This window comes from Anarhichas minor, unplaced genomic scaffold (genome assembly GCF_050575085.1).
Source record: "Anarhichas minor isolate MPS153535 unplaced genomic scaffold, ASM5057508v1 ptg000045l, whole genome shotgun sequence".
Lineage (NCBI taxonomy): Eukaryota > Metazoa > Chordata > Actinopteri > Perciformes > Anarhichadidae > Anarhichas > Anarhichas minor.
Genome location: NW_027466491.1, coordinates 8,698,887 through 8,725,344, shown reverse-complemented (window position 1 = coordinate 8,725,344; position 26,458 = coordinate 8,698,887). Strand labels below are relative to the sequence as shown.

Genomic DNA, 26,458 nt, shown 5'->3' with positions numbered 1-26,458 from the left:
TGAAAGGTTTATCCTTCCTTTATTAAGTTTATACTGTAAAGCACTTTGTAAACTTTCAGGAAAATGTTCTCTAAATAGCCTCATTATTATAATAAAGATGTACTTCACACAGTTGGACTAACTTTAAATCACCGTTGGACATCTTGCAGCCTCACCGGACGCATCCTTCAGTATGTGTTAAATGTCGTCCTACGTGACAGTCAGTCCTCATCGAGGACAGCTACCACATCTTCCACCTCCTGTCTGCCGTTCTGTGACAATCAGCTGATGGACCTTCAGTGTAACAGCTGCATCCTCTTCATGTAACCACCATTAAACGGCCTGTTTCATACGTCTATTTCCATTAAAAGCACAAAAGTCTTAAAGCAGTTTGTTTGTCTCCACAGCCGGTGAAACCAGGTGGAGCTGATCCCGTTAAAGTCCTCACAATGGACGCTGGGAGAGAAGATTGTCTCCGCTGGCTGCTGCTGTTTCCCATTTGAGACTTGGTGAGTTCCTGATGACAAACGCCTGCAGGGTTTCTTCTTCTTCCTCTGCCGTATGATTCTTCTGTTGCACCTTTCACTTCACAGAGAGGCACAAAAACACAGCAGCAGGATTCATTTCAAGGGATTTATTTAACTGGTTAGAACTGAAACAATGAATGATGATGATTATTATTATAATGACTGCGTGATTTAAGAGATGCAATGGAAAATAAACACCCAGGAGGTCACGTGCAACACTGAATAAATATACTAATATATAATACTATAATTACAGTAATGATCTCTGATGAGATTTTGTTCCTATGAGATAAGTTATGATACAACTTTATTTATCACAAAGGAAATTGTGCAGTAGTTGCAGTATAAAGTAGGAAATAGTTGAGACACACACACACACACACACAAACTGAAGCAAGTACACACACACACACACACACACACACACACACCTGGCTCTTCATTAAAGTTAGAATCCGTCGGCCCACAGCGGCCTCCTGAGGGACAACGGGTCTGTCTCATGCTCTGTGGACGTCAGTTTCATTGATTAACACACACGTCAAATATTAAACAAAGTGCACGTGATGCGCTAACAAAATATACAATACTTATATATATATATATATATATATATACACACACACACACAGACACATGTATGTGTAACATAAAAGACAATAAACAAAACGTAAACGCATGCAGATTGTGAAGAGATCATCAGTGTTTTCTCTCTCCCATGCTCTCATGACCCTGGAGACTCAACAGGAAATTGAGGCTGTGTGTGTGTGTGCGTGCGTGTGTGTGTGTGTGTGTTACCTCTGAGTGATCCAATCTGTACTTGAGGAGTGTTGCTCAGGTCTGCAGGAAAACCCACATACACACCTCCATAGTTCCTATTATATACCATATAACCATATATATCATAACACATTATGCAAAATGTAAAATATGTTTAGAAGTAATTTATTTCTGTATAAACCAATATTATATGCAGAGACTGAAAATCAGAACTCACTTCCGTTTGTCGTCCTCGGCCATAGACTCTTCTGATCTGTCAGCACACACACACACACACACACACACACACATTAAAAGCTCCACGTAACAGAGAACATCAGAGAAAGGTCAAACAACACAGACATCTTTTAACATCTGAATGTGTTTGTAATGAGAAAGATTTAAAATGAACTTACATCTTTGATGAAGACTCAGCACGACCTGAAGTCACAGACAGACAGATGTTAGTTAAACTAACGATCTTCATATTAATTTAAATGATCAAACACATCTTTGCAATCATCCACCTGAGACTACAGGAATAACATCTACAGCAACGAGAAGAAGAAACATTCTGCAAAAGAAGCAATAAAAAGGACGAATCTGAGAAGATTAGGTTGAAAAAACAGCTAAAAGTAGATAAATAGTAAGCATAGCAGATGGGGTTATTGAACTCCATCGTTTAAACACTGGAACGTCTGGTTCAGAGCGCTGCTTTCACACTTATTATCTGATATCCTTCACAATGTTTGGCTCATGTCACAGCTGCGTGGTCAGTTACATCCAGAGACATTCATAACCTGACTGAGGCTGACCATCCCTGCAATTTATATGAATTTATACTGGACCTTTAACGGCATTATCTGACAAAAAAAAGTTACTAAACACTTAAATACAACTAAAGAACGAGAGAAGCGTTGAATCTGTTATATTATCTGCTGTTATATGCTACTAGATAAACAAAATGTTCTCCTCACCTCCAGTATTGCTGCTGCTGTTGTTGCTGGTGGCTGGTGAGGAGTTTCCACAGCCCATCTCTCACCTGAGTCTATAAAAACCACAGAAGAAGAGGAAGGAAAGAACAGACGAATGAGAGGAAGAAGAAGAAATAAAGAAGCAACAGGTACGAAGAAGGTTCCTTCCTCTACTCTGTGTCTATCTACTGTACCTCTCAGCATGGAGGATAGATTAAAATGACGGCAAGAAAAGGGAGGAGGAGGAGGAGGAGGAGGAGAGAGAGAGGAGGAGAGAGAGGGAGGAAACAGCTAGAAGCAGAGTGTGTTCACCCCGGCTGTCAAGGGAGTGTTTGTGTGTCTCAGGCTTTGAAATCTCTGCACAATTTCTAAGGAAGTAGATCAGAGTCGCATTGAATCTTTTCAATTCCTCCCAGAACAGCAGCAGTGGACTTGAGTTGGTGCAGAAAGAAGATGAAACACAAACTTTATTAACAATAAGCGACAGATTGAATACAGAGCTTCTGTACAACTCTGGGAAACCAGTCTCCACTCACTGTTAGATGTCTTCAAAAACATGCTTTTTGATCCCAGTTAGTGTATTAAGTGTATTAAAATGATGAAGTAGAGCTCCAAAGTGTTGCTGAGCTTCACAAAAGACAGCGGTGATGCACTTCTGGAGTTTGTCTTAAATTACAGAAGCTCCTGGAGACTATTTGTCCTTAAATAGTCCATGCAGTCTGGTGTAAGAATGTGGACATTCAGGATACAAAGTGCCGGTAAATAGAGAACGTAAGAGATCAATACTAAGAGGTTTATAAAACTAAGATAAGATGGAAGTAAAAACTATACGAGAGACAAAATAGAAATACTTTATTACATTTATTTTCAGCAGCTAGAATCTGCTGAAAATAAAGTAAACCTTGTTTTCTTACTCATGTGATTTATTATTATTTATATTTATATAGTAGGAACCCTAACAACAGCTATAGGTAGACTACAATTAGAGTTGTGCCACCAGGCGACTTCCCACGAGAACACAAATCCCCTCGTGTGACTGCAGCACAGCAGAGGTGCATCTCCAGTAATGAACAGTCGGCTCCTTTAAGCTGCAGTTTGAGCTTAGAAAGAGAAGAAACGTAGAGATTCTCCTGCTGAACGAGATGCTGCACTGTACGTCTGTGAAGGTCCGATATCGGAGCGCGTTATTGACCCACAGGCTCTAGCTGGTTTTATTATTACACACAGATGCTGTAAATCCCAGTGTCTCCACATCGCCACAGGTCAGCTGACTCAGCAGATTACTGTGTGATGTAGAAACGAAGGCAGCGTCGGTAGACACAACAGCATCTTCATTTCTGATTAACTGGAGAATATAATGTGTGTTAGCTTCTTTGTGAGCACAATGAGACCTTTAGGCTTAAGTTAAACCTGCAATAACTGAGTTTATGGCTTCTTGGCGGCAGTGGAAACAAGTTGTGGACGTAGAAAACTGTTTATTTACACATCCCGCAGTTACGTAGCAACATCATCATTTATTTTGAGGAGAGGTTGTGTCCATCTGATGAATGTAAGTCTAATTCTGTCTCTCTTTTAGCTCTGCTTTTGGTCTCCACCAGCTCCTGGGGGGAGATAACTGTCTCTTTAGCGGCTAAATGCTCCGTTATTTTCACCAAAAGCGACGTTGTGAGAGTGAAACAAAACAGTGAAGTTGCAGATAACGAAACAATGAGCTGAAGCACTTCTATATTTTGCTGCTCAAACCTCCTGCTGGCTCATTGTTGATGTTAAACTGCAAATCCTTCACATCAAACGCAAGCCAGGGAGACATTTTGGGAGCTGCAATGTCCCCGCCGGGGCAATCAATGCTATTTCTTAAATTGAACTGAGTTTTGAAAAGGCCCATTATCAGCAAATTCTTGTCCGTGATTGGTTGATAATAACAACAACAACAACAACAACAGACTTTCTGTTTCTGTACAACTGCAGAAGAAGAAAAGGGTGAAGAATAAGAGTGAAATGAAGAGACAAGTGAGTTGTGGGTGTTTAAAGCTGTAGTTCCTCATTATGAACACAGGGAGGCAGTGTTGTCATATATTTAGCAAATTAAAATCGACAAAATGAAAAAAGATTTGCACCAACCCAAAGATATTTATGTGTTTGTGTTTAAGAATGTAACTGTGTATGCTGTTGAAATTCTGCTTTGTCTCTGAATAGAAGATTAATAATCCAAAATATAACAACAAATAAATCTCAATGTAGATTGAGATCAAACTTTATCGATGCCTGGGGGGCTAAAATTATATAAAGTAATTAAAATTACCAGCTGAAAACGAAAGCAATGAACACATTAATGCATCAATTATTATAATATAATACACTTTATTCTGAAATAGGCCATCCTGCATAATGGTCACTTTTGGTTTTGTAGCTATATTTAGAAGCTTATATATACTTTTGTGCTTAAAGAGTCTTCATACAATATTAAGAGCATTGATTTAGAAACAAACAAATAGCGTTGTGAAGATATAGTGGAGTGATATCCACCTGAGCTCTCCCTGCTTGTAGTTTGTTAATCTGAGTTTCTCTGAGCTGCTGCGGAAGCGTAGCATCCAGCTAAACACCGTTAGCTCTGTCAGCATTGCTGCCGTAGCTTGCGCTGTTAGCTGCGAGCCGCCGGCTCAGCCGTTGCCATGTTGAGAGCCGTGTAGAGGCAATATATGCTTTCAATTTCACTTTTTTCTTTTACGAATAATTCTGCACGGTCCATATTTTCAGCAAACATAAAGGAACGTTAAATACAGCTGTGTTCTTCAATAGGTTGTCTGTGGCACTGTTCACACTTCATACTCAGGGTAATCCTGGGATTGGCCCTTTCCACACACCATAGAGGCAGACTTTTGACTTCTGCAAGAAAAACCTCCTCTAACTTCATACTCACACTCCCTCCCTCTCTCCCAGCTGCAGGACGCATCAGCATCATCTACAGGACGTCCTGTCAATGTTCCGCACTTGGAAATGTGGCTCATAATCCTCTTTATAACAACTTTGGGTGAGTTTATGTTTTTATTTTTTAAAGTTAGTTAATAACGCTAACCCTTTAAAGTTAGTTAAAGGTAATGTACAAACTATCTGAGGTGCTGTCAGGACACTTTGGTTCTCACGTCTGCAGCAGCAACACATGTAATGAAAGCCATCTGTAAACCATTAGTCATGTGTTGTTTTCACCAGAAATCTGAGTGTTTTGTAAGTTGAGAAAGGGCAGAGCTGCTGCAGGAAAGTTTGACAATTCGATTTTATTGCTCAATCCTGAGAGAATCCATGTGATTTTAATTTAAACTGAACGCAAACATGCTCTGCTTCTGGGTTTTATAATTGAAAGCAAAAGGAGACCAGCGTTGCTGATTTGTGGGTGGATTTCTAGTTTTTATTTTGGGGATTCAGGACTGTCACTGACGGCTCTTCTCCTCCCTGCAGCCCTGTGGAGCCCCGTCAGGGCGCAGCAGCTGCCGGAGTTCCCGGATGTCTGCACCGAGGGCAGCTGCTACCCGGCCACAGGTGGCCTGCTGATCGGCCGGGCGCACAAGCTCTCCGTCACCTCCACCTGCGGCCTGAAGCATCCGGAGCGCTTCTGCATCGTCGGACATCTGGAGGTAAGAAAGGGTGGATGCTGCTGCTGGGGAAATGAACTCAATTAACTCAGGGCCTCATGTCCTTGAACTTTCTCTGCTGTTTGATACAGAAGCTGCTTTGAAACAAAGCGAGAATGTTCTTTGGCTTTTGTCTCTTTTGTGGCTGTGAGTGCAAGCAAGGAGGCAAACTTTAGTTACATATAAAAAGCATTTTTCAAAAGTGCTTTACACTTAATATATATAACAAGAAAAAAATAACCCTAAAATATATTTAGTTAACTGTCCAATAAGAAGAAGAAAAAGCAGCAAACTCTCATATTTTAGATCTACTGATGATGGAGACTGATAATCTAAATCCATCTCCTAATCAATGAGCTGGATAGATTCAGCTCTCCATCATGTGTGGGAGTGTGCACATCATGTGTGGGAGCGTGCACATGTACAGTGTCTGCTCGCTGTGAGTTCAGACATTCCTCTCCACAATAAAAGCGCTGTGTGGCCTCACAATCGCTTTGCTGTGTGCATGTGGGCCGGGGGGGGGGGGGGGTGTTCTCCTTTTTATTATCAAACAGCCCTATGGCGAGTCCGCTGTGTGAATGGTGTCCTTATGAAATGACACACTGCGGGGCCTTTTTGCTGAGCTTCCTGAGGATGAGCACAGTCCTCAAGTATGAGCTGCATGGCGGAGGAGGGGGGGAGGGGGAGGGGGGGGGGGGAGTGAGCCTCGAGTAGAAGACCTTTCTCTGATAAACACTGTGAAGAGACACGACGCTCACATTTCAACACGGCTGGCAGGAGCTCGCCGAAATTGAGAAACTCTTCTTGTTTATTCACATGTTGCGATACTTTAAGTGTGTCCGAGCCAAACCGAGGCTCCTGCTGTTTACAAACGCAGTGAACACATTATTAAACAGACACGTGATATATATACTGTGCATCCACTTTTACTGGATCTCTCTGTCATTGCTCACATTATACACCCACATGTGATTGTTGAACACGCATTGAGGCTTTAATAAGCTGCTGCTGAAACAGCCTCCACTCCTTCAGGGAAAAGCCTCTCTTAAGATGTTGGACATTTGCTCGTCCAACACAAACTGGGGAGAATCCTTGTGTTGCATTCCCTGATAATTCCCAAACTTGTCAGAATGACTGATCCCTCTCTGTGCTCGGTGTCCCTCAGGACGAGAAGAAATGTTTTGTGTGCGACTCCAGGCAGGTGTTCGACGAGGACAGCAACCAAGTCAGCCACGCCATCGAAAACTTGGTCACCACCTTCGCCCACAACCGCCTCAAGACCTGGTGGCAGTCTGAGAACGGTGAGAGACAAAACATGCGTGAGAGAGAAACAACAACCAACAGAAGGAAAAGAGTGTGTTTTGCTGTTGAATTACAGAGACAGAACTCCTGTTCTCTTGAGATGAATGACGAGCAGCGTAGCGTGTGAGCTCCGACTGAGGCTCTTCTCGTGGGAACTGAGCTCAGTAATGACTAGACAGGACATCACACGGACTCTCACTGCAGCCAATCGCAGCAGGGACAGGGGGCGGGGCTTACAGGTGTGCTGGGGGAGAACAGGTGTGCGGGTGAGAAACGCGTGTCATCACTTGAACACACAGGGAGGGGAGGAAGTGTGTAATGAGACGGTGGAGGTGGTGGACGATGTGTTCAGATACTTTACTGAAGTAAAAGTACAAATACCACATTGTAAAAATACTCCCAAGTCCTGCAATGAAAATGTTACAAAAGTATGTAAGTATCATGAGGAAAATGTACTGAAAGTATCAAAAGTAGATGTACTTGTTGCAGAAAAATGGCCAAAATGCAGCAAATCTTTACATTAAAGAAGCTGAAAGTGTCTGAAATTATTACGATTGAATTACAATATGTTTTTAAGACGACTCTTAAAAATATCAATAAATTCAGTGAAGCTGATGGTTTCAGACAAACTGCCCTGGAGTCTGTGTCTAACGGGACATCTGTAACATCTGTTCTGCCTGATTAATAGCACACACAACAATCGTCACATCCTTAATTTGAGCCATGAAAGAAATCCCATTACAGTGAGAAAGTCCAGCTCCAGTGTGACGAAAGCTTCCCTCTTTGCTCCCTCATTCATGCCGCACACCGTCTCCCTCCGAGTGGTGGGAATCTGTCCGAGGTGTGAGTCATGGAGGGAGCGGCGGCCAGAAGTGCAGATGGCTTAGAAACAGCAGGAAGCTGCAGACACACAATGGCTTTGCTTGGGATTTCCTAATTCCCTGGCAGTCGTCCTCCAGCTCCCTCTTGGCCTTGATATGTAATATAAACAGTTGCAATCTACACATTTTGCTATATAATCCCCGGAAAAGGAGAACCCAGTTTTAATATTGCAAAGCAACGTAAATAACTAGATTAAAACCACGTTTACACATAAACGTCGTGAAGAATTTAGGAGTAGCTGGTGCAACACAACCCAGAACCGCTGATTGATTAGATTCATGTGAGCTCAACGCTCAAAAAGCTGCATAAACATGTGCAGAAAGAATCTGTAAACATTTAGAATAAACTGTGTTTAAGTGTGTGAGAAAGTGTGTCGTCGGTGGAGAAAGAGATTTAATTGTTAATTTCCTGTTTCTTTTTACCTGCAGGTGTGGAGAATGTGACCATCCAGCTTGACCTGGAGGCCGAGTTTCACTTCACACACCTTATCATGACCTTTAAGGTGCCTGTCTCTCTCACACACACACACGCACACACACGTTATACACTCTCGTAGGCACGGAGATAAACACAGCGTCGGACAGCTGTTGTTGAGCAATGTGGGAAACCGTTGTGGTCTCTGGGGGACGGTGGGAAGAGAGGAAGGAGGGATGAGTTTGAGGGTGTGCAGTAAAATGATTTCACATGGTCGACGCCGACCAGCTGGTTTTGTGCCTGTAGTTCATCATACATCATAATCAAAACGCACACTCTCCATGTGTTTCCTGTCTCATCCTGCTTTGGGATTAGATGGCAGAAAAACACGTCTAAAAGCCACCAGCCTTTCAGGAACATCATAAACGTATATTCCAAGTTGTAGTATTATTATGGTATCCAAATGAAAAGTATTAGATATCTAGAAAATGTACTTTATCCAAATTCCCGTCCGTCTCTGTTGACAGACGTTTCGGCCGGCTGCGATGATGATCGAGCGGTCCATGGACTTTGGGAAAACGTGGCAGGTTTATCGTTACTTCGCCTACGACTGCGAGTTGTCCTTCCCCGGCGTGTCCTCCGGGCCGATGGCCAAAGTGGACGAAATCATCTGCGACTCCCGTTACTCCGACATCGAACCGTCCACAGAGGGAGAAGTGAGTATTTAAGTGTATTGTTAGTATTTATAGTATTTTGTTCTATTCAATGTCTGGTTGATTTTAAGGAGAAGTAGCCGCTCACAAAAGTCACTTTCAATACAAACTTTAAACAGTTTTTTTACTCTTTTAGGTGATATTTCGGGCGCTGGACCCCATCTTTCAGATTGAAGACCCCTACAGCCTGAAGATACAGAGTAAGCTGATCCTTAAATTGCCTTTAAAACCTTTTATTGTTGTGTTGTTGGCATTGTATAGATTAGAGGCAAACATTTTTGACATTTGGCCTCTTAAAATGTCTATAAAGTCGGTGGTCTGTCATCACAGGTTGCATGTAGTCATTGTACTTCTCAGATTGATTGATTTGGAGTCTGTTAAGATAAATTCATTCATTCAATTAAACCCAAATGATGGAGGAAAATGATACGTCGGCTGAGGTAGTTATGTTAGATAACCACATGACTATATTGAGGGGATTTCCAGTACCAGACGGGAGGAGCGCTGCGTGGAATTTCACATGTTGGAGCGACTTGGCCTTCGTGCACTCGCCTACATCCAGACTGAGACACTCACACACTCACACACACATGCAGAGGCCTCATGTTAAGTATGTGGTGAATACTGTGGGTGTGCGAGGAACAAAGGCGGCGTCTTTGAGGTGGGGGGGAAAAAAGGGAAAATGAATCTGTAAAACGATGTGATATACCCAACACTCTTAACTTCCTGTGTGTGTGTGTGTGCAGACATGCTGAAGATCACTAACCTCCGGGTGAAGTTCTTGAGGCTCCACACGTTGGGCGACAACCTGCTCGACTCCCGCGAGGAAGTGACGGAGAAGTACTATTACTCCCTCTATGACATGGTTGTACGCGGGAACTGCTTCTGCTACGGTCACGCCTCCGAATGCGCCCCGATCGATGGAGCGCCGACCAGTGCTGAGGGCATGGTACATCCAAACACACACTCACAGGATGGAAATTTAATATCGACAATTTCATGTTATACCTGTAACTCTTCATCTGTTGATGAAGATCGTGTGACATGATTGAAAGCTCCAGAACAGCCACTAAATGGACCTTTTGGTTAACTTGTTTTCACAACACAGCAACAATAAATCATAAAACAAACATGGTCTGTAGCCTTTTATCAGATCGGAAAAGATCTCACCACACGGTCCATCTAGTAGCTGTTCTAGAGCTTTCGATCACATCACATGATCTTCATCAGTAGAGTCCATCTTACTAAATGGAGCTTTTAGTGAGATAATCTTCTTAACTGCGGAGTATCAAGTCACTTTATATTTATAACTATAACATGTTTTCCGAGTAGATTACTTACTTATTTAATTAAATGGTTTCAGCTCAAAGAGCCAATTGCTTTCCCAGAGCTTTCAAACGCATCTAATAGTCTTTAACTGCTGAAGGCACTCTGAAAAATACACGTGTTGTATGTTGATACTAGAAACTAGAAGAAGAAAATATATATTCTGGTACTACGGATGATGTTGATTTATTTTGTGTGTGTAGGTCCATGGCCGCTGTGTGTGTAATCACAACACCGAGGGACTAAACTGTGAGCGCTGTCAGGACTTTTACCACGATTTGCCTTGGAAACCCGCGGAGGGCCGAAACAGCCACGCCTGCAAGAGTACGAACACAAACACGAACGTAGATTTCACTTCTCAAAATGCATATTTTGACCAGAAACAAACCCAGCAGTAAATGTGACTTTTGTTCCTCAGAGTGTGAGTGTAACCAGCACTCCACATCGTGCCACTTCGACCTGGCCATGTACATGACGACCGGCAACATGAGCGGAGGCGTGTGCGACGACTGTCGACACAACACGGTGGGCCGGCAGTGCGAGCAGTGTGCACCCTTCTACTACCAGCACCCGAACCGCGACCTGAGGGACCCCAACGTCTGCGAGCGTGAGTCACCTCTGACCCCAACTCTGAACCCTTCTGAGAGTTCTGCACTCGTCGTTCCTCTTTACGACCACACACACTACTCATTAGATGAACTGTTAGAATGCATGTTGGTGTCCTCCTCCGGGACATGTCTCTCCCTCAGACGAGCACCACCTGGCTCTGCAGAAAGGAGCTGTTGTTACGTCGTGATTGTAATTATCGACTGAGTGCTGGGTACAAGTGGAAATAGTGTTGTAAAATGAAACACAGCCTCCCCCTCTCTCTTTCCCTCCCCATGAGACTCATCTTTTAAATCACACACTGTTATTGCAGCTCTTGTCCATTCTCACTCACAGATAACCAACTGCTGATGTAATGCTACTACAACGTTTCCACACCTTTATCTGTTGCATGTCATGGAAGGAAATCCCTTCATTTTAGCATTTACTGAGCAGATAGACTTGAAATTAGAATTTTTGAGGCTGCAGCCTTTTTTGTTGCGTCATCTAAACTGTTGCTCTTTTACACAATGAATATAATCTAGCGGGCAGATTTCCATTTCATTTAGTGAGCACGCCCATTCAGTTTTTGGACACTCTTTGACATTTCCTCCAGTGCCTCCTTCAGACCAAAATGTAATTGTTGCACACAAGAAATATTGACAGGCTGCCATGAAATTTGTTATATTTCCCTCCCTTGTTCGTTGTAAATTATGTTAATATTTTCACATGACCATGAGACGGAGGAATGATAAGCATTCACGTGTCCACACGATTTCCCTAATGTCATTTTTCACGTCTCCACAGAGTGCAACTGTGACCCAGCCGGGTCTCTGCAGGGCGGACTGTGTGACTCGCACACCAACGTGGCGGCCGGTCTGATCTCAGGCCAGTGTCGATGCAAAGCCAATGTGGAGGGGGAGCGCTGCGACCACTGCAGACAGGGACACCACGGACTGGGACAGGGGCCTCACGGCTGCCTGCGTACGTCACAATATGTTTCTGTTGAGGCCCTTATTATGCCCCACGTTTTAAGATTATATTGCCTTTTGAATATCTCGGTTCTCATCCTTTTGCACAGGAAAGCCAAACAAGTTATTCACATTTTGCATTTTACCATTAAGAAATACCTTAATTTCCATCATTATAAAAACGTAATTTACTGCAATTTTTAGGTGGAAGGTTGGTTTCATAGTTACTTTACTGACTTTTATTTGTCTGTAATATCAGAAATAGAGATTAAAAGTGCATTTTGCTGGAGAACTTGAAATAACAACGCTGACACAAACATACACAATGTGGATAAACAGTCGGACAGACTGACGCAGGTGAATCTGAAGCTACATTGTTCGGTTGTGTGTTTTGGCAGCTTGTACCTGTAACCCGCTGGGCACTCTGTCCGGAGGAAACTCCTGCGATTCGGACACGGGACGGTGCTTCTGCAAACGCCTCGTTGACGGACATAATTGCGACGAGTGTCTGGTGCGCAAACACAACTGCCTCAATTAAAATACACATTTTTCCGTGTGTGTGTGTGTGTAAACAAAGGTCTGTCTTTTTATTCTTTTCCATGTAGCCGCAGCACTGGGGTCTGTCCAATGACATGGATGGCTGCAGATCATGTGACTGTGATCAGGGCGGGGCTATCAACAATAAGTATGTTTAAAGATCACTTTTACTAATTCATTATCTAAGTTTAGAGGATGCACAAAGGTATAACAGGAGTCAAATTTCACTACAAAACGTATGCACTAAAACATTTCTATTGTACATTTATGAAAAAGCAGAAAAATAAAAATGCATGAAAGTTATATGTACTGAGATAATATCTGCCAAATCTCTCCCTCCACAGCTGTGACCCTCACTCAGGACAGTGTGTGTGCAGGGAGCACATGTTTGGAAGACGCTGCGAACAAGTCGAGTCCGGCTTCTACTTCATCACTCTGGATCACTACACCTACGAGGCAGAGGACGCCAAGCACGGACCCGTAAGTGTGTTTATAGTACCATCCCATGTATTGACCTAAACATGTGAACTACAGCTTCGTTGATCTCTTTAATCTCTGTCAGGGTGTGACGGTGGTACCGAGGCCTTATCCTCTGGATCGCAGTCCTACGTGGACCGGTATGGGCTTTGTTAATGTTCCAGAAGGAGCCTACTTAGAGTTCACCGTCAACAACATCCCAGAGTCCATGGACTACGACATCCTTATTCGCTACGAGCCACAGGTAATAAACATCATCTGTCTGGATGGTAAGAACAACAACAACGCTTCATACACATTTGTTTTAATTGGTGATGTTGATTTAATTTATTAAAGTTACTACAAGGAACTTCTAACTGGTTATGAAACAGTCTATATTTAATACTGATGCCTCTATATGACCTAGATAAGTAAAGGAGACCATCAGCGAGAAGATTGTCTATTCTAAATAAAGTCTGACAGCTTTTACACGGGGAGATATGTGTGTCTGTCTATGTTTGCAGCTGCCAGACCAGTGGGAGCAGGTGAACATCCGAGTGCAGCGTCCCGTCTTCAACCCTCCAAACTACTCCGCTCACTGCGGCAACTCCATCCAGAGTGAAGACGACCAGTCCAGCTCTCTTCCACCTGGATCCAGGTATGAACATTAGCTAACTTCACTGTGTCTCTCGAGCGAGACGTTCACTACACACACACACCGACTCTCTGTTGTGTTTCAGACACGCGTTGCTGGTGAGGCCGGTGTGTTTCGAGAAAGGACTGAACTACACGATCCGTCTCACTCTGCCGCTCTACTCGTCAGTCAGCGACATCCAGAGCCCGTACACGCTCATCGACTCTGTACGTTGATTACATTCATTCATTAACCCCCAACTTATCTTAAAGGACAGAAAGATTTTCCTTGTTGGTCTTCCTTATTGTTGAAAGATAAGGCTGACCCCTTGTCCTCCTCCTCTTCCTCTCTTCGTAGTTGGTGCTGATACCCCGGGTCAGGGATCTGGACATGTTCCATGGGATCGACGGTGAAGGAGCGTGGGATACGTTCCAGCGCTACCGGTGTCTGGAGAGCAGCCAGAGTGTCGTGAAAAGCCCCTTGACCGACATCTGTAACGACTACATCTTCAGCATCTCTGCTCTGCTGCACAAAGGAGCCATGGGTACGTAGTTTTTATGTGCGCATGTATAACATGTGTGTTTGTAGAGTTGCAGACATTTTCGTTTGTTTACTGTCAGGTCATTTTGCTCATAAATCTCACTTTTCTCTCCCTTGTGTTGTCTCCCAGCATGCCAGTGTGACCCTCAGGGTGCACTCAGCGCTGTGTGTGAGCCCAGTGGAGGTCAGTGCCAGTGTCGACACAACGTTGTCGGCAGGAACTGTGAACACTGTGCCCCCGCTACGTTTCTGTTCAGCCCCGCCGGCTGCAGACGTAAGTTTAAGGATCGACTGTCCGGTTTGATGCTGATTTAACTCCGTAACAGGAAGTGTAATGATTATAATATCACCCTCAGCTTGCGATTGTGACCCTCTGGGCTCCGTCAGCGCCTTCTGCCACGAGGCGACAGGCCAGTGCGAGTGTGTGCCGGGGGCCACGGGGCGCCAGTGTTCCCATTGCCTGCCGGGCTTCTGGGGCTTCCCTCAGTGCAGACCATGCCATTGTAACGGCCACAGCGAGCACTGCCACCCTCAGACTGGAGAGTGTCAGGGCTGCAAAGACTTCACCACCGGACACCACTGTGAGAGGTTCGGCACCAGGAAGCTAAATCAAGAGGGATTATAACCGCGGGATCTGGGAGTCTGTCTAGTTTACCTGTTCCTTTACTTCCAGGTGTGTGGGCGGTTATCATGGTGACCCAGAGCTGGGGTCAGGTGGCCACTGCCGTCCCTGTATGTGCCCCGATGGTCCGCGCAGTGGACGCCAGTTTTCTGACAGCTGTTACCTTCTGGCTACCACTAACCAGCTTGTGTGTGTGTGCAGCCCTGGCTACAAAGGTATACAAACACACACACACACACACACAGCAGATTTGTTTGTATGTAAGCAGCTCAAAGCATCACGTTACAGTTTATGTCATCGCGTCTTCACATGTTAGAAACCCAAACACTCCTCTAATTAGCCCTCTGAACTTGAAAAACATGAATTCACTTCCTGTTTCCTTTCCTCGTGCAGGCGCCAGGTGTGATGAGTGTGCCCCCGGTTATTTCGGGAACCCTTTGGTGCCCGGTGGGCGCTGCATGCCCTGCCAGTGTAACAGCAACATCGACATGCACGACCCGGGGTCCTGTGACTCTCGGACGGGCGCCTGTCTCAAATGCCTTGGCCACACCGAGGGCTACGGGTGTCAGCACTGCAAACAGGGTTATTACGGCGACGCTGCCACTCAGAGCTGCTGGAGTGAGTACAGCTGTTAATGTGACACTACTGTATGTATGGGTGCATGTCTATTATTCATCTACCATATCGATATAACTAACATCCTCAAACATCCAGCATCAGTTGGGCTGTAGCATCAATCTCATCTCACAGTGTGTTTCTTTTAATACAATGAATACTCACACAAACAAATCAAACGTGGGTAAAAGCTTTCGAACACTGATTGACGTCTTCCCTCCTCTGTGCAGAGTGTATGTGTCACTTTGTGGGCACAGCACCTCGGGCCTGTTCGTCCCCCGATGAGTGTCAGTGTGACCAGCACAGCGGCCAGTGTCCCTGCCTGCCCAACGTGGTCGGTCAGAACTGCGACGCCTGTGCCGCCGACACGTGGAACATCGCCAGCGGGACGGGCTGCCAGCGCTGCGACTGCGACCCCGTCCACTCCTACGGATCCTCCTGCGACGAGGTGAGTCAGACGCTGTGATGGAATCCAAGAGCAGCAACCACTCGCCAAACATCCAACATCTGTCTGCATCATTTCCTGCGTTAGCATCGCAGCAGCTGCTCCGATTTTGCTCTCCCACGTTATGATGTATAGCTGAACTGAATCCCAACGCTGCACCACAAAATCGGATTGTTGAGTGAGTTTTCCTTCCACAATGTGGGACTTTGTTTTCCCAAACAATTCTCAGTGAGAGTAAAGCTCCAGGGCTGCAGTAAGTCACTGTGACCAACCCATCTAATCACCGAGGCCCGTGTTTGTGTTGTTTTTGTGATGTATGGACTCCAGCTGTTTGGGAATAGCTTCTCTCTGCAGCTCTGTTTAACTCAAACTCACAACTGTGTATGTGGATGCATGGGAACATGCACATAAAGAACAGAATAGTGTGCGCACACACACACAAATATTTGGATTTCTGTGTTTACTGGCTGCTCTCCATCAGAGGAAGGAAGTTTCAGAATACACTGTGGAATAACTGAATACACTTTTCTCTGAGAGGAGCAAGTTGTATCAAACTACAAAGGTCCATTGTGTCCGCACGTCAAAGAAAAGACATGAAACAAACACATCATCCACCCTCTTGCACGTCTACTGTCTGATCATATTTAGTTTGACCTGATGTTCTTTGTGTTTTTGCTGTTCCTGAAGATCACAGGACAGTGTTTGTGCAAACCCGGTTTTGGTGGCAAGACGTGTCGAGAATGCAGAGAGCTCTTCTGGGGGGAACCAGAGGTGAAATGTCACGGTGGGTAACACATCACCGCTATATGAACAAACAAGAAAACCGAGTATTAACGTTAAGCTACGTGAAGCTTGTTACACTGCCCTCTAGTGGCCAGCTCAGTTCGCAGCGGTTTTCCTTCGCAAAGCTCTGCCAGGCCTGGACAGCAGCCACGTTCACTTCCTGCTTTTTTTGGGAGCTTTCTGACTTCCTCTGGTCCTCAGTATGTGAAACATATTAGCAGTTTGGCTGAGGTCAGGTAAGAGACCTGGCCAGCCAATAACACGCTGCCGTTTGGCAGTAAAAGAACTCCTCAGTTCCCTTGTTTTTATGATCAAGATAATTGACCTAACATAGAGGGACTATGTTTAAAACGGCCTTGAGTCCTGGATAGTACCTCTGAAGAAATGTGTGCGTCACAGAGCTGGGAATGACCTCTCATTCCCAGCTCATGAGAACCAGATGTTCCCCAGAACTCCCAGGCATCCCATTTTCGTCATGCACCAACGCCCAGAGGACTCAGGAATTATGCCTGCTGTATTCCCTAAAGGTCTCTCAAGCTGCTAATCCAGCTGGACTTCGCTTTCCATCTGCACAGATGATACACGCACTGAGAAAAGTGTGGGAGTAATGCGTAGTTATGTGAGAGAGTGTTGGTAATAAAGCCTCTAAAAGATGTCGCCACAGCTGAGAGGTTGTTATGTCCATATTTATATTTCAGAGGTTAGAATGCTGTCTGCGTGGTGTGATTTAAGGATAATCACCGTGCTTGTTCTGACCCTAAAGTGCTTTTAAAAACAGGTGTAATATTTCATCATGATAATGCAAAACTTCAAACCCAACGCTCCTTTTCTGCTCCATAAATCACACAACACACAGCAACACTGATGGTGGAAGCCTCTCCAACCTTGCATTCCTTCTTTCTGACTTACACCAAACCTCCTCCTCCTCCTCCTCCTCCTCTTCTCTGGGGAGGGAGGGCAGCCCTGTGGAGGGCCTCGAGACTTGGCTCACGTTCATGTCTCTGTTTATTTACTGGAGTGCTGGAGGTTGAACAAACTTTGTTTTCAAATGGCTCATTTCCCGAGGGAGACTTAAAAACCTAAACACTCATATAACAGAGTCCTCTAGGTCAAACAAGTTCTATTATGAAGTTCATTTATGATCATTTTGACGCTCAAGTCATCATACATCATGTAAATATGACCGTACAGGACAAATACTTACTATCCTTGACAACAGTGATGGCTGACATCATGCACTATTCAATTGAAAGCCAACTGGGAATACATTGCATGGTTTTAGATTTATTTCCTTACGATGTGCACATATATCGTTTCATAATTAGGGATAGTTGAACCTTTATTTGTATTCCTGAAATCTGATTTTCTCTTCCAGCTTGTGACTGCGACTCTTGGGGAATCTCCAGCGATCAGTGCCATCGTGCGACGGGTCAGTGTATCTGTGTGGAGGGCGTGTCTGGGCCACGGTGTGACAAATGTGCCAGAGGCCATCAGGGGGAGTTCCCCACCTGTGAACCCTGCCACCAGTGCTTCGCCCTCTGGGACACCGTGGTCGGCGAGCTGACCAATCAAACTCGACGCCTGGAGGCTCAAGTGACACAGCTCCAGACCAGCGGGGTGACGGCGCCGTACAAAGAGTTGGTCAGCAGCCTGGAGAGGAACACCAAAGCTGTCAGAGAAATAGTAGAGAACAACCCTGCAGCAGTGAAGCTGGAGCAGATACAGGAGCTGATGCATCAGATTACGTATGTACACAAACAGATCTGTACAACATCTGCAGACACCTTTTTGTTTGTGTTCATTACCGTCTTGTTTCTTTCAGCGGTGTGATGTCCTACCTAAACGGAAAGCTGAACACGACGGAGGAGACCTTGAACCTTCTCCAAAGTGACGCCAACGCCACCGATGCAAAGTTGGACACGCTGACCGATGAGGCCAACCAGCTGGAGCTGAGTGTCCAGGAGCTGATAGAGGAGGTGTACAATGCCAAGAACGCCAACATCCAGGGTGAGAAACTGTGCTTTTTAAACCTTAAACCAACAGAGAGGCCAGCGTGTCATCAGCAATATTGCTTCACATACATCCTGAAGCATGGTCTGAGGAACAACGGATTAGTCTTCTATGCAATTCCAGAAATTTGTTTTAAACTCCTGAAGAGGTTAGCGTATCATCAGATACATCACAGTAGCGTACTCGTGCTGACATTCCCCCGTGCATTTACCTCTTAGACCGACCGACATCCTTTTCTGTGTCTTCTCAGGTGCCATGGACACCATTGCAGCCGCACACATGCAGTCTACGATGGCTGAGCTCCGCGCCAACACCTCCACCAGCAATCCCAGAAGCACGGTGGAGGAATCGGCCACAGTACGGAAAGCCACAGAGGACAAACTGAGCGGCGCTCAGAAGGAGTTTGACCGCAAGCACCAGAGAAACTCGCAGAAGCTGGACAAACTGTCTTCTGAGCTGAATACATTTGACCTGTCACCACTTGGCGAGAAGGTGAGAGAGGTTTATAAAGAGTCTGTTTTTCTCAGTAAAGTTTCATCTTAATGCTGAACATCGTCGACAAACAGACTGACCTCAAACTGATTAAATATTCACTTACACTCACTTTGTTTTCTGTTCTTTCTCTGCAGACATGTGGTGGTGCAGCTGAAGGGGACGGCTGCTCTGGCTCCCCCTGCGGTGGTTTGGGTTGCGTCGGCGAGGACGGAGCGCCTCAGTGCGGCGGAGACGGATGCGGAGGCCTCGTCACGACTTCCCAAACTGCACTGAAATCAGCCAAAGACCTGGACCGGGAGATCCTCGCAGCGAGTCAGGAAGTGGACAAGCTCTCCAGGATGGTGAGTGAACATGGTAGAAACTCAACTAATGTAGAATGACTTCAGATGTAAGTGAGCTTTAACTGATTCTATTTGTGGTCAGGTGTGGGAAGCCAACAACCACGCAAACAAGGCCAAGGTGAACGCTCTGGAGGTTCTGGTCAAATCTAACCGGAGCAAAGAGAGAGTGGAGCAGAGCAACCAGCAGCTCCGGAACCTCATCAAAGAGATACGAGACCTGCTCACCAGTGAGTAGATCGCAAGAAAAGTCATTTTGAAGTTTAAAAAGGGGGAAAGAAAGTATCAACTCTGTTTTGTTTCTGATTATCCAGACAACACGGCAGATGTTTCGGTGATTGAGGCGGTGGCCAACGAGGTGTTGGCTCTGGAGATGCCGACCTCGACCGAAAAGCTGCAGGAGCTGACGAAGGAGATCAGGGAGAAGGTCGACACTCTGACCAGCGTGGAGACGATCCTCGGTCAGAGCGCTGAGGACATCCAGGCTGCAGAGACGCTGCTGAAACAGGCCAAGGCTGCCAGGTAACATAATAATATTTAAGATTATACGAGTATAGGTTCATTTTAGTGAGTTTTTGCGGTCTCCAGACATAAATGAGATGCTGCGTTTTCTTAGATTGTCTCTCGTCTACATGATATATGAATAAAGTTATGTTATTGTAAATACATATACTCTATCTGTCCATCAGCGAGGAGGCGTCTAACATAAAGGAGGCGGCAGATGTGGTGAAGGCCGCCCTGGATGAGACTGAGCGTGCTCAGACTACCGCTATGGACGCCATCCAACTGGCCCAGAACAACACGAGGGGAACCCTGGACCTGCTGATCTCTGTGAGTTTAATCCACAACCCTCTTTTCTCAGACTGATGGAAGCTTCATGTACCGATAACGGACACAGAGCCAGTGACTTCAACATGTGCGCGTGTGTCAGGTGGAGTCGGAGACGGCCATGTCGGAGCTGAAGCTCGGTAACACCACGGGTCGTCTGGTTCAGCTCGAGCGGGAGGTCGGCCTGCTGAGACAGAACAACCTGGAGGTGAACCGCATGGCGGAGACGGCCGACTGGACCACCGACCAGGCCAGACTGAACGCAGAGGAGGCCCAGCAGGTTGCTCTCACACACACGGACACACACTGTTTACTCATCATTCCTCCTGAAATACCTTAAGTCTGGATTTTGAGTGATGAGGGCCGCTTTCCGTCAGTCTAACAAGGTGAAGAAAGGAGCATTTTCTGCTGCTATTCTCCCAGTAATGCGCCGTTGTTTGTGTGTGTGTGTGTGTGAAGGAGTTTGACGTAGAGGTGAAAGACAAATTAGTGGAAGTCAAGGACCTGCTGGAGGATAAAGGGGAGTCAGTGCTGCAGGCGAGGAGGAGAGCGGACGAACTGCAGCAGGAAGCCAAAGTGTTGCTCGCAGAGAGCAGCAGGAAGCTGCAGAGACTCGGAGGTGGCCGTCAGATGTTTACAGTATTTTCTTTACATACTATATTATGACTTTTATGAGATTATTTATGACAGAAACAGCCCGGTTTTCTTTCATAAGTCACAGTTTACTTTGTTTTCAGAGTTGGAAAGTTCTTATGGGGCCAACCAGCTCATCCTGGAGGCCAAAGCTGCAGAGATGGTGGAGTTGGAGCAAACCGTCCGACGGATCCTGGAGGAGATCAGCTACAAAGTGACGCTGTACAGCACCTGTGCGTGATGATCACCCTGGACGGTCGAGCACCTGGCTGGGATTTTAATGGTGCCAAATGTTTTAAAGCATTTCAATTATGCTCCCAGATAATTCTGAGTATTTTATAGCTTTTAGGACCAAACACTGTAATATGTTTGACACTGTCAGTGCCAACAACTTAACATTCAAGTATATTGGACAGCTGTGCCAAAACAAGTGAAATAAGCTGTACTGCTGCCAAAGACCATTGCAGTATTGAAGTAACGAGTCTCAAAGGAAACCACTAAAAGCCGATGTGACCTCAGTGCTCGAAACCAAGAATGTGTGGAGAATATTGAACGATGTAACTGTATAAGATATTAAAACCTTTGTATTTAAATATATGACTGAACATATTTGATAGAAACAATATGTACGTACTGAATAAGCCCAAAGATAAACATTTCTGAATAGTTTTGTTTGTGCATACGAACAAATATTAAACTTCTATTTGAAAATCAAGTAACTGAAGCGTCGGTCTTTTATTTTAGGTGGAGCGTCAAGAGTTTCACTTTCAGCTACCCGATGGCGACTTTAATACCAGCTTGATTCCAGATAGATTTTAACAATTGTTCAAGGTTTCCCTGAGGTGGTAACCCATAAAGATCTTTACTAATCTTGTAATCAGTTTAGTGAGTTAACAGGCTGAACAACAGCGCCTCACACAGGCAGAGAACAGCAACTACAGTGATGCTGAAGTCCAGAATAAAAGGTTTGAAGTGTTTGATACCGTACATGATAAACTTGGACAAAGATGATTTACAAGAACAGAGAAACATTTTTTTATTTGATATATTTGGCATTCAGAAGAATATCTGTTCTGGTTAAAATAGAGCATCCTCCATGAAACAAGTCATTCAATATCATTACAAAAGACGACAGATGACTCTTACAGTACTAACAGACATGTTATTGGTTAATTTGTCAAATGACCACCTGTGCTGTAGTTGTATAATGACAGACAACGTATCCTCATGACTCAGTGTGATGTTATGGCTCTGTTATTATGTGGCACTTCAGACAGCAGCAGCAACACATGTGGATCCTTGTTTAGTATTTGCACAATGGTGAGACAGATGTGGGGTTTTAAAGGCCGACATTGATATAATTTTACTGCCACAACAATGACAACTATTCAATGTTTTCAAAGAGTTGTATTTCTTGGAAGCAAAACCTGAAATAAAAACAAATTCACATCATCATGGGACAACTAAATGTAACACTATAATCAAATTGCTTGAGTATTAGCAGCTTGATAAGGCCGGGCGAGGAAGGTTTAACAGACTAACAATGAAAGGAAAATCCTCCCACAACACACTCGTATGATCTCTGTTTTTAGACATCTGGTGTAAAAATATATGGAGCTGTGGTCAGAGAATCTTAAATCAAAATGTTGACCCCATTTACACCCTTAATGAACTTCAGCGTTTCAGCTCCAAACAAAAAGTACAACTTGACATTAAGACCGTAAAAGTGTTTTGGATTTGTTTTTCTCTCCAACTCACAGGGGTTAAAAGTTGAAACCGGAGAACTGGCCTCGGGTCCTGGGTCTAGTCTCTGCTGCGGGGGTTATGTGGTGGGGGGGCTCCTTCCACAGGATCCGAGCTGGGCACGGAGAGCAGCTGGCCGGCGTGCATGCGTTCGTTGACGCGCAGCTGACAGCCATCCTGCAGCATGCGCAGCGCTATCCGGGCGATGTTACGCGAGTCGTCCAGCCCAGAGTGAGGGCGACCTTCGTACTTCAGACCCAACTTCTCCAACATGGTGCTCAGCTTCGTCTGTGTGCGCGGGACCTGGGGGGGAAACAGCTGGTTGGTGGTTTGCTGCTGTTTCTGATGGGGCTTAAATTCATTTAAAAACAATAAGATCCTTCAATAGTCTGCATTGAACATTTTGTTCTTTCATGAATAACTTTTATACCTTCTTGAGGGTTCATTGTGAAATAAAGACCGCAACATCGAGTCTCTCATATTAAAACTATTAAAAACACAAACCTTGTAGAAGTTTCCGTATGATTTCCTGATGTTGATCCACTTCTTTGCAAAGTGGGGGTATCGGATCCGGCTAATCCGGCACTGGATGTTGAGGAACTTGCTCATATCCCAGGCCCTGAAGAAGAGTTAGGAAAGAGAACGGTGTAAAGATTTCACTAAAGTGATGAGAAGAGCCACATATTCAGCATCTTCAAAGAACTCAAACACACCCGTCGGTAAGGATGGCGTATTTGTACTTTGTCCCAAGCTCCCTCTCCTGAAGCCAAGCGACGACCCGCTGGAGGACCTCTGGAAACAGCTCTGCTTCGTCCACCATTTTCTGCTCAACAAAACAACAGAGTATTCAATAACACAAGAACTCCTGATCACGCGTTGATGATGCCGATATCAGAGCGGGCTCCACCGACCTGTGTTATCCCCGTTAACTTCACACAGAAGTCTGAAAGCTGTGGGTTCGTCTCTGGTTTCACATATTCCTGAAAGGAGTCCACCTGCAAAGTAAATGACAAAGAAACGACACTCGTAAATTCAGAAGTCGCCCCACAGGTTAAAAACGGAGCATCTCAAACTCAACTTACAATTTCTAAGGTGTGCGTGTTGATGAGAACCATGGGGAACTCAATGATTTCATGGTGGAAGTCTGAAGGATTATCCTCCTCACACGTCGCTTCAAAGTCCACCACGCAGATGTAGTCGTAGAAGGTGTCGGTGGGCCCCCCCTCGCCGGGGGACTGCATCAGCTTCTGCTTCTTGTAGTGGCTCTTCAACCTCTTCTTCATCACGTCCTTCACACCTCTTTACACACAAAGAGAGAGAAGAGGTTTAGGGAACACTGGAGGTAGAAATGTTTATGAACTGAGCACCGAGCCCTGCGGTCAAATGTCTTCCTCAATAGTATGTTAATATGTTCTACTGTTTCTATTCTTTATTAGTTGTATATACTCTTTGGCCAGCGTTACCTGGTGTCGAGCTGCAGTGCTGCTAACTTGATCCGAAGCTCTTCCTTGGTCATGCGGTTGATGTGTCCGTTAGCCTGAGCGATCTCTTTGTACACCGGATGACTGAAGTCACTGTTGGACTGAGACGGGGACACCTGAGGAGCAGATTCCTCATCGGGACATATCCTGCTGCAAGGCTTCACCTGAAGAGGAGTTATATTATTAATTATGTGGGACAGAAACATAACACACAGAGGAGTCAACATGCTGTCAGATTAGTTCACTGGGCAGGTCGGTGATGATAGAATATGGATTAAAACGTGCTAAGACACAAAGATGGAATATATAACTTGAGTATTTGCATTGTGTAGCTGTACTTCATTATATTAATAGGAAATATTGTTCCCTTTGCTCCACTACATGTATTTGATGATTTTAGTTACTATATTAAGAGTAATAAACAGTCATAGTATAGTATGTCATAATAACAGTAAAAAGTCATAGTATAGTATGTCATAATAACAGTAAAAAGTCATAGTATAGTATGTCATAATAACAGTAAAAAATCATAGTATAGTATGTCATAATAACAGTAAAAAGTCATAGTATAGTATGTCATAATAACAGTAAAAAGTCATAGTATAGTATGTCATAATAACAGTAAAAAGTCATAGTATAGTATGTCATAACAGTAAAACGTCATAGTATAGTATGTCATAATAACAGTAAAAAGTCATAGTATAGTATGTCACATATACATGTTTTCATCACCTTGTGGTTGCTGAAACTAAACAATATGCTTACACATGAATGAATCAATGATTATAGTCCAATAATATAACACACATTATTCTGAAATGGGTGATTCTGCAGAATGAGAACTTTAACATTTGATACTTGAATAAATTTATGCTTATATCTGCGTTCATTTTGGCGTTGAATTGTTAGCATCTCAGAAACATAAACAGCATTTCAAAGGTGTAGCATGAAGCTAACGTTAGCTCAGTGCATCCACCAACCTTCTCTTCTTCTCTCGTGTTAGACATCTTCACGTTGACGTCCTCGGTGTGAATGTTCTCCTTGTGCTCATCCATTTAAAGTGGAAGTTAATCCAGAAACTAGTCGGCAATTTAGAATAAACAACCTAGCGTGAATTTAAAGTGAAGTCAGTACTAGATAACGGTTTAGCTTCACTTGCTAACATCAGCTAGCTAGCTAACAGGATAGCAATCATTCCAGTGTTTGGATTCTTCTTCGCGGTTTTCCACTTTGAACCGCTAACTTAAGTACGGAACTAACTCGTTCAGTTATAAGTATTACATACGTCTAAATCAATCAATAATAAACGCGATTAATCGATAACGTTACTATCTCAGCTCAAGATGCAGGTCGCCGCTCAATGTTCAACTTTTTTTGAGGCGGACAGTTGTGATGACTTCCGGTTTGCGCCAAAATAAAATGACGCTCACTGGTGGTGTGGATGACACATAACATATCTAATACTGGACGTGTATTTCTGCATATTATGTCTTGCATATTATGTCTTGCATACACAATATGGATACTCACGTACTGTAATTTATTTATTTTTTAATTTTCAATGATTAATACCAATTTCAATATTTACACATGAAGATAGGACGCACAAGATATATCAAGATAATGTTTAATGTGCACTGTTTGTCATTTGTTCCTATATAACTAATGTTAATTATTATAATCACAATTGTTTTGCTTTTTGTTTGTGTACTCTTTTATCTGCTTTGCTATAGAAAATGCCAATAAAGCTTTTAAGACATTTATGTGTGATTTGGAGACACTGCTCACACCTGACAGCTAGGGGGCAGTCTCCTCTAGGTTTTAGAAACAAACAGCAAAGAGCACGAGGACAGAAGAGGAGCAAAATACTGACTCTGAGTAAAAATATTCTATCTCCATAAAACACATATAATCTCCATATCTGAAATATTTCTGGGATGGTAAAGCATTTTCCCCAAATCAAATCAAGAGTGGAGATCATTCAAAAACCACCTGACATGTATTTCAAGATGCACCTGCATTAAATTAAGCTGTTTATGCTAAGCTAAGTTGTTAAGTCTCCTGACCGTAGATTAGTGATATCAATCTTCTCATCTAACTCTTGAGAAGAAAAGCAAATATATTATATATTACTTTCAAGTACTATAAGAACATACTTTAGAGGTTTTTTTTCCACTCAGTCATTTTTATGTATGAATTCCTTAAGATGCTGAGTGGTTTGATCTCGGTCCTGACGTCAC

At 44.2% G+C, this 26,458-nt stretch overlaps 3 protein-coding genes across 4 annotated transcripts; 1 reads left to right on the top strand and 2 right to left on the bottom strand.

Moving 5' to 3' along the window:
- Window positions 1-176: 176 nt before the first annotated feature.
- On the top strand, window positions 177-21,709 carry lamb1b (laminin, beta 1b). The gene is made up of 36 exons (XM_076111877.1): window positions 177-302; window positions 387-488; window positions 2,246-2,385; window positions 5,177-5,267; window positions 5,693-5,868; window positions 7,031-7,166; window positions 8,478-8,551; window positions 8,991-9,179; window positions 9,313-9,376; window positions 9,923-10,125; window positions 10,706-10,826; window positions 10,921-11,109; window positions 11,895-12,071; window positions 12,457-12,569; window positions 12,664-12,743; window positions 12,940-13,075; window positions 13,158-13,316; window positions 13,576-13,709; window positions 13,792-13,912; window positions 14,043-14,229; window positions 14,356-14,499; window positions 14,582-14,813; window positions 14,899-15,062; window positions 15,241-15,465; window positions 15,693-15,910; window positions 16,595-16,691; window positions 18,066-18,435; window positions 18,513-18,697; window positions 18,951-19,192; window positions 19,330-19,536; window positions 19,619-19,763; window positions 19,848-20,055; window positions 20,223-20,364; window positions 20,465-20,641; window positions 20,821-20,980; window positions 21,099-21,709. Exons 4-36 carry the CDS (start codon window positions 5,234-5,236, stop codon window positions 21,233-21,235), a joined length of 5,346 nt encoding a protein of 1,781 aa, XP_075967992.1. The 5' UTR covers window positions 177-302; window positions 387-488; window positions 2,246-2,385; window positions 5,177-5,233; the 3' UTR covers window positions 21,236-21,709.
- LOC142971219 (overexpressed in colon carcinoma 1 protein-like) lies at window positions 955-2,297 on the bottom strand. The gene is made up of 5 exons (XM_076111878.1): window positions 2,240-2,297; window positions 1,679-1,703; window positions 1,501-1,536; window positions 1,302-1,378; window positions 955-1,010 (listed from the first exon to the last, which is right to left on the bottom strand). The coding sequence occupies exons 1-5, from the start codon at window positions 2,295-2,297 to the stop codon at window positions 955-957; spliced, it is 252 nt and encodes an 83-aa protein (XP_075967993.1).
- Window positions 21,710-22,005: 296 nt separating the features above from the next.
- On the bottom strand, window positions 22,006-25,612 carry eri1 (exoribonuclease 1). 2 transcript variants are annotated; one of them, XM_076111550.1, is made up of 8 exons: window positions 25,199-25,612; window positions 24,201-24,382; window positions 23,820-24,036; window positions 23,649-23,732; window positions 23,451-23,560; window positions 23,242-23,356; window positions 22,753-23,040; window positions 22,006-22,421 (listed from the first exon to the last, which is right to left on the bottom strand). In XM_076111550.1, exons 1-7 carry the CDS (start codon window positions 25,271-25,273, stop codon window positions 22,798-22,800), a joined length of 1,026 nt encoding a protein of 341 aa, XP_075967665.1. In that variant the 5' UTR covers window positions 25,274-25,612; the 3' UTR covers window positions 22,006-22,421; window positions 22,753-22,797. The 2 variants fall into 2 exon arrangements, with proteins under 2 accessions (XP_075967665.1, XP_075967664.1); XM_076111549.1 differs by having other exon boundaries at window positions 22,006-23,040; window positions 25,199-25,611.
- Window positions 25,613-26,458: the final 846 nt, after the last annotated feature.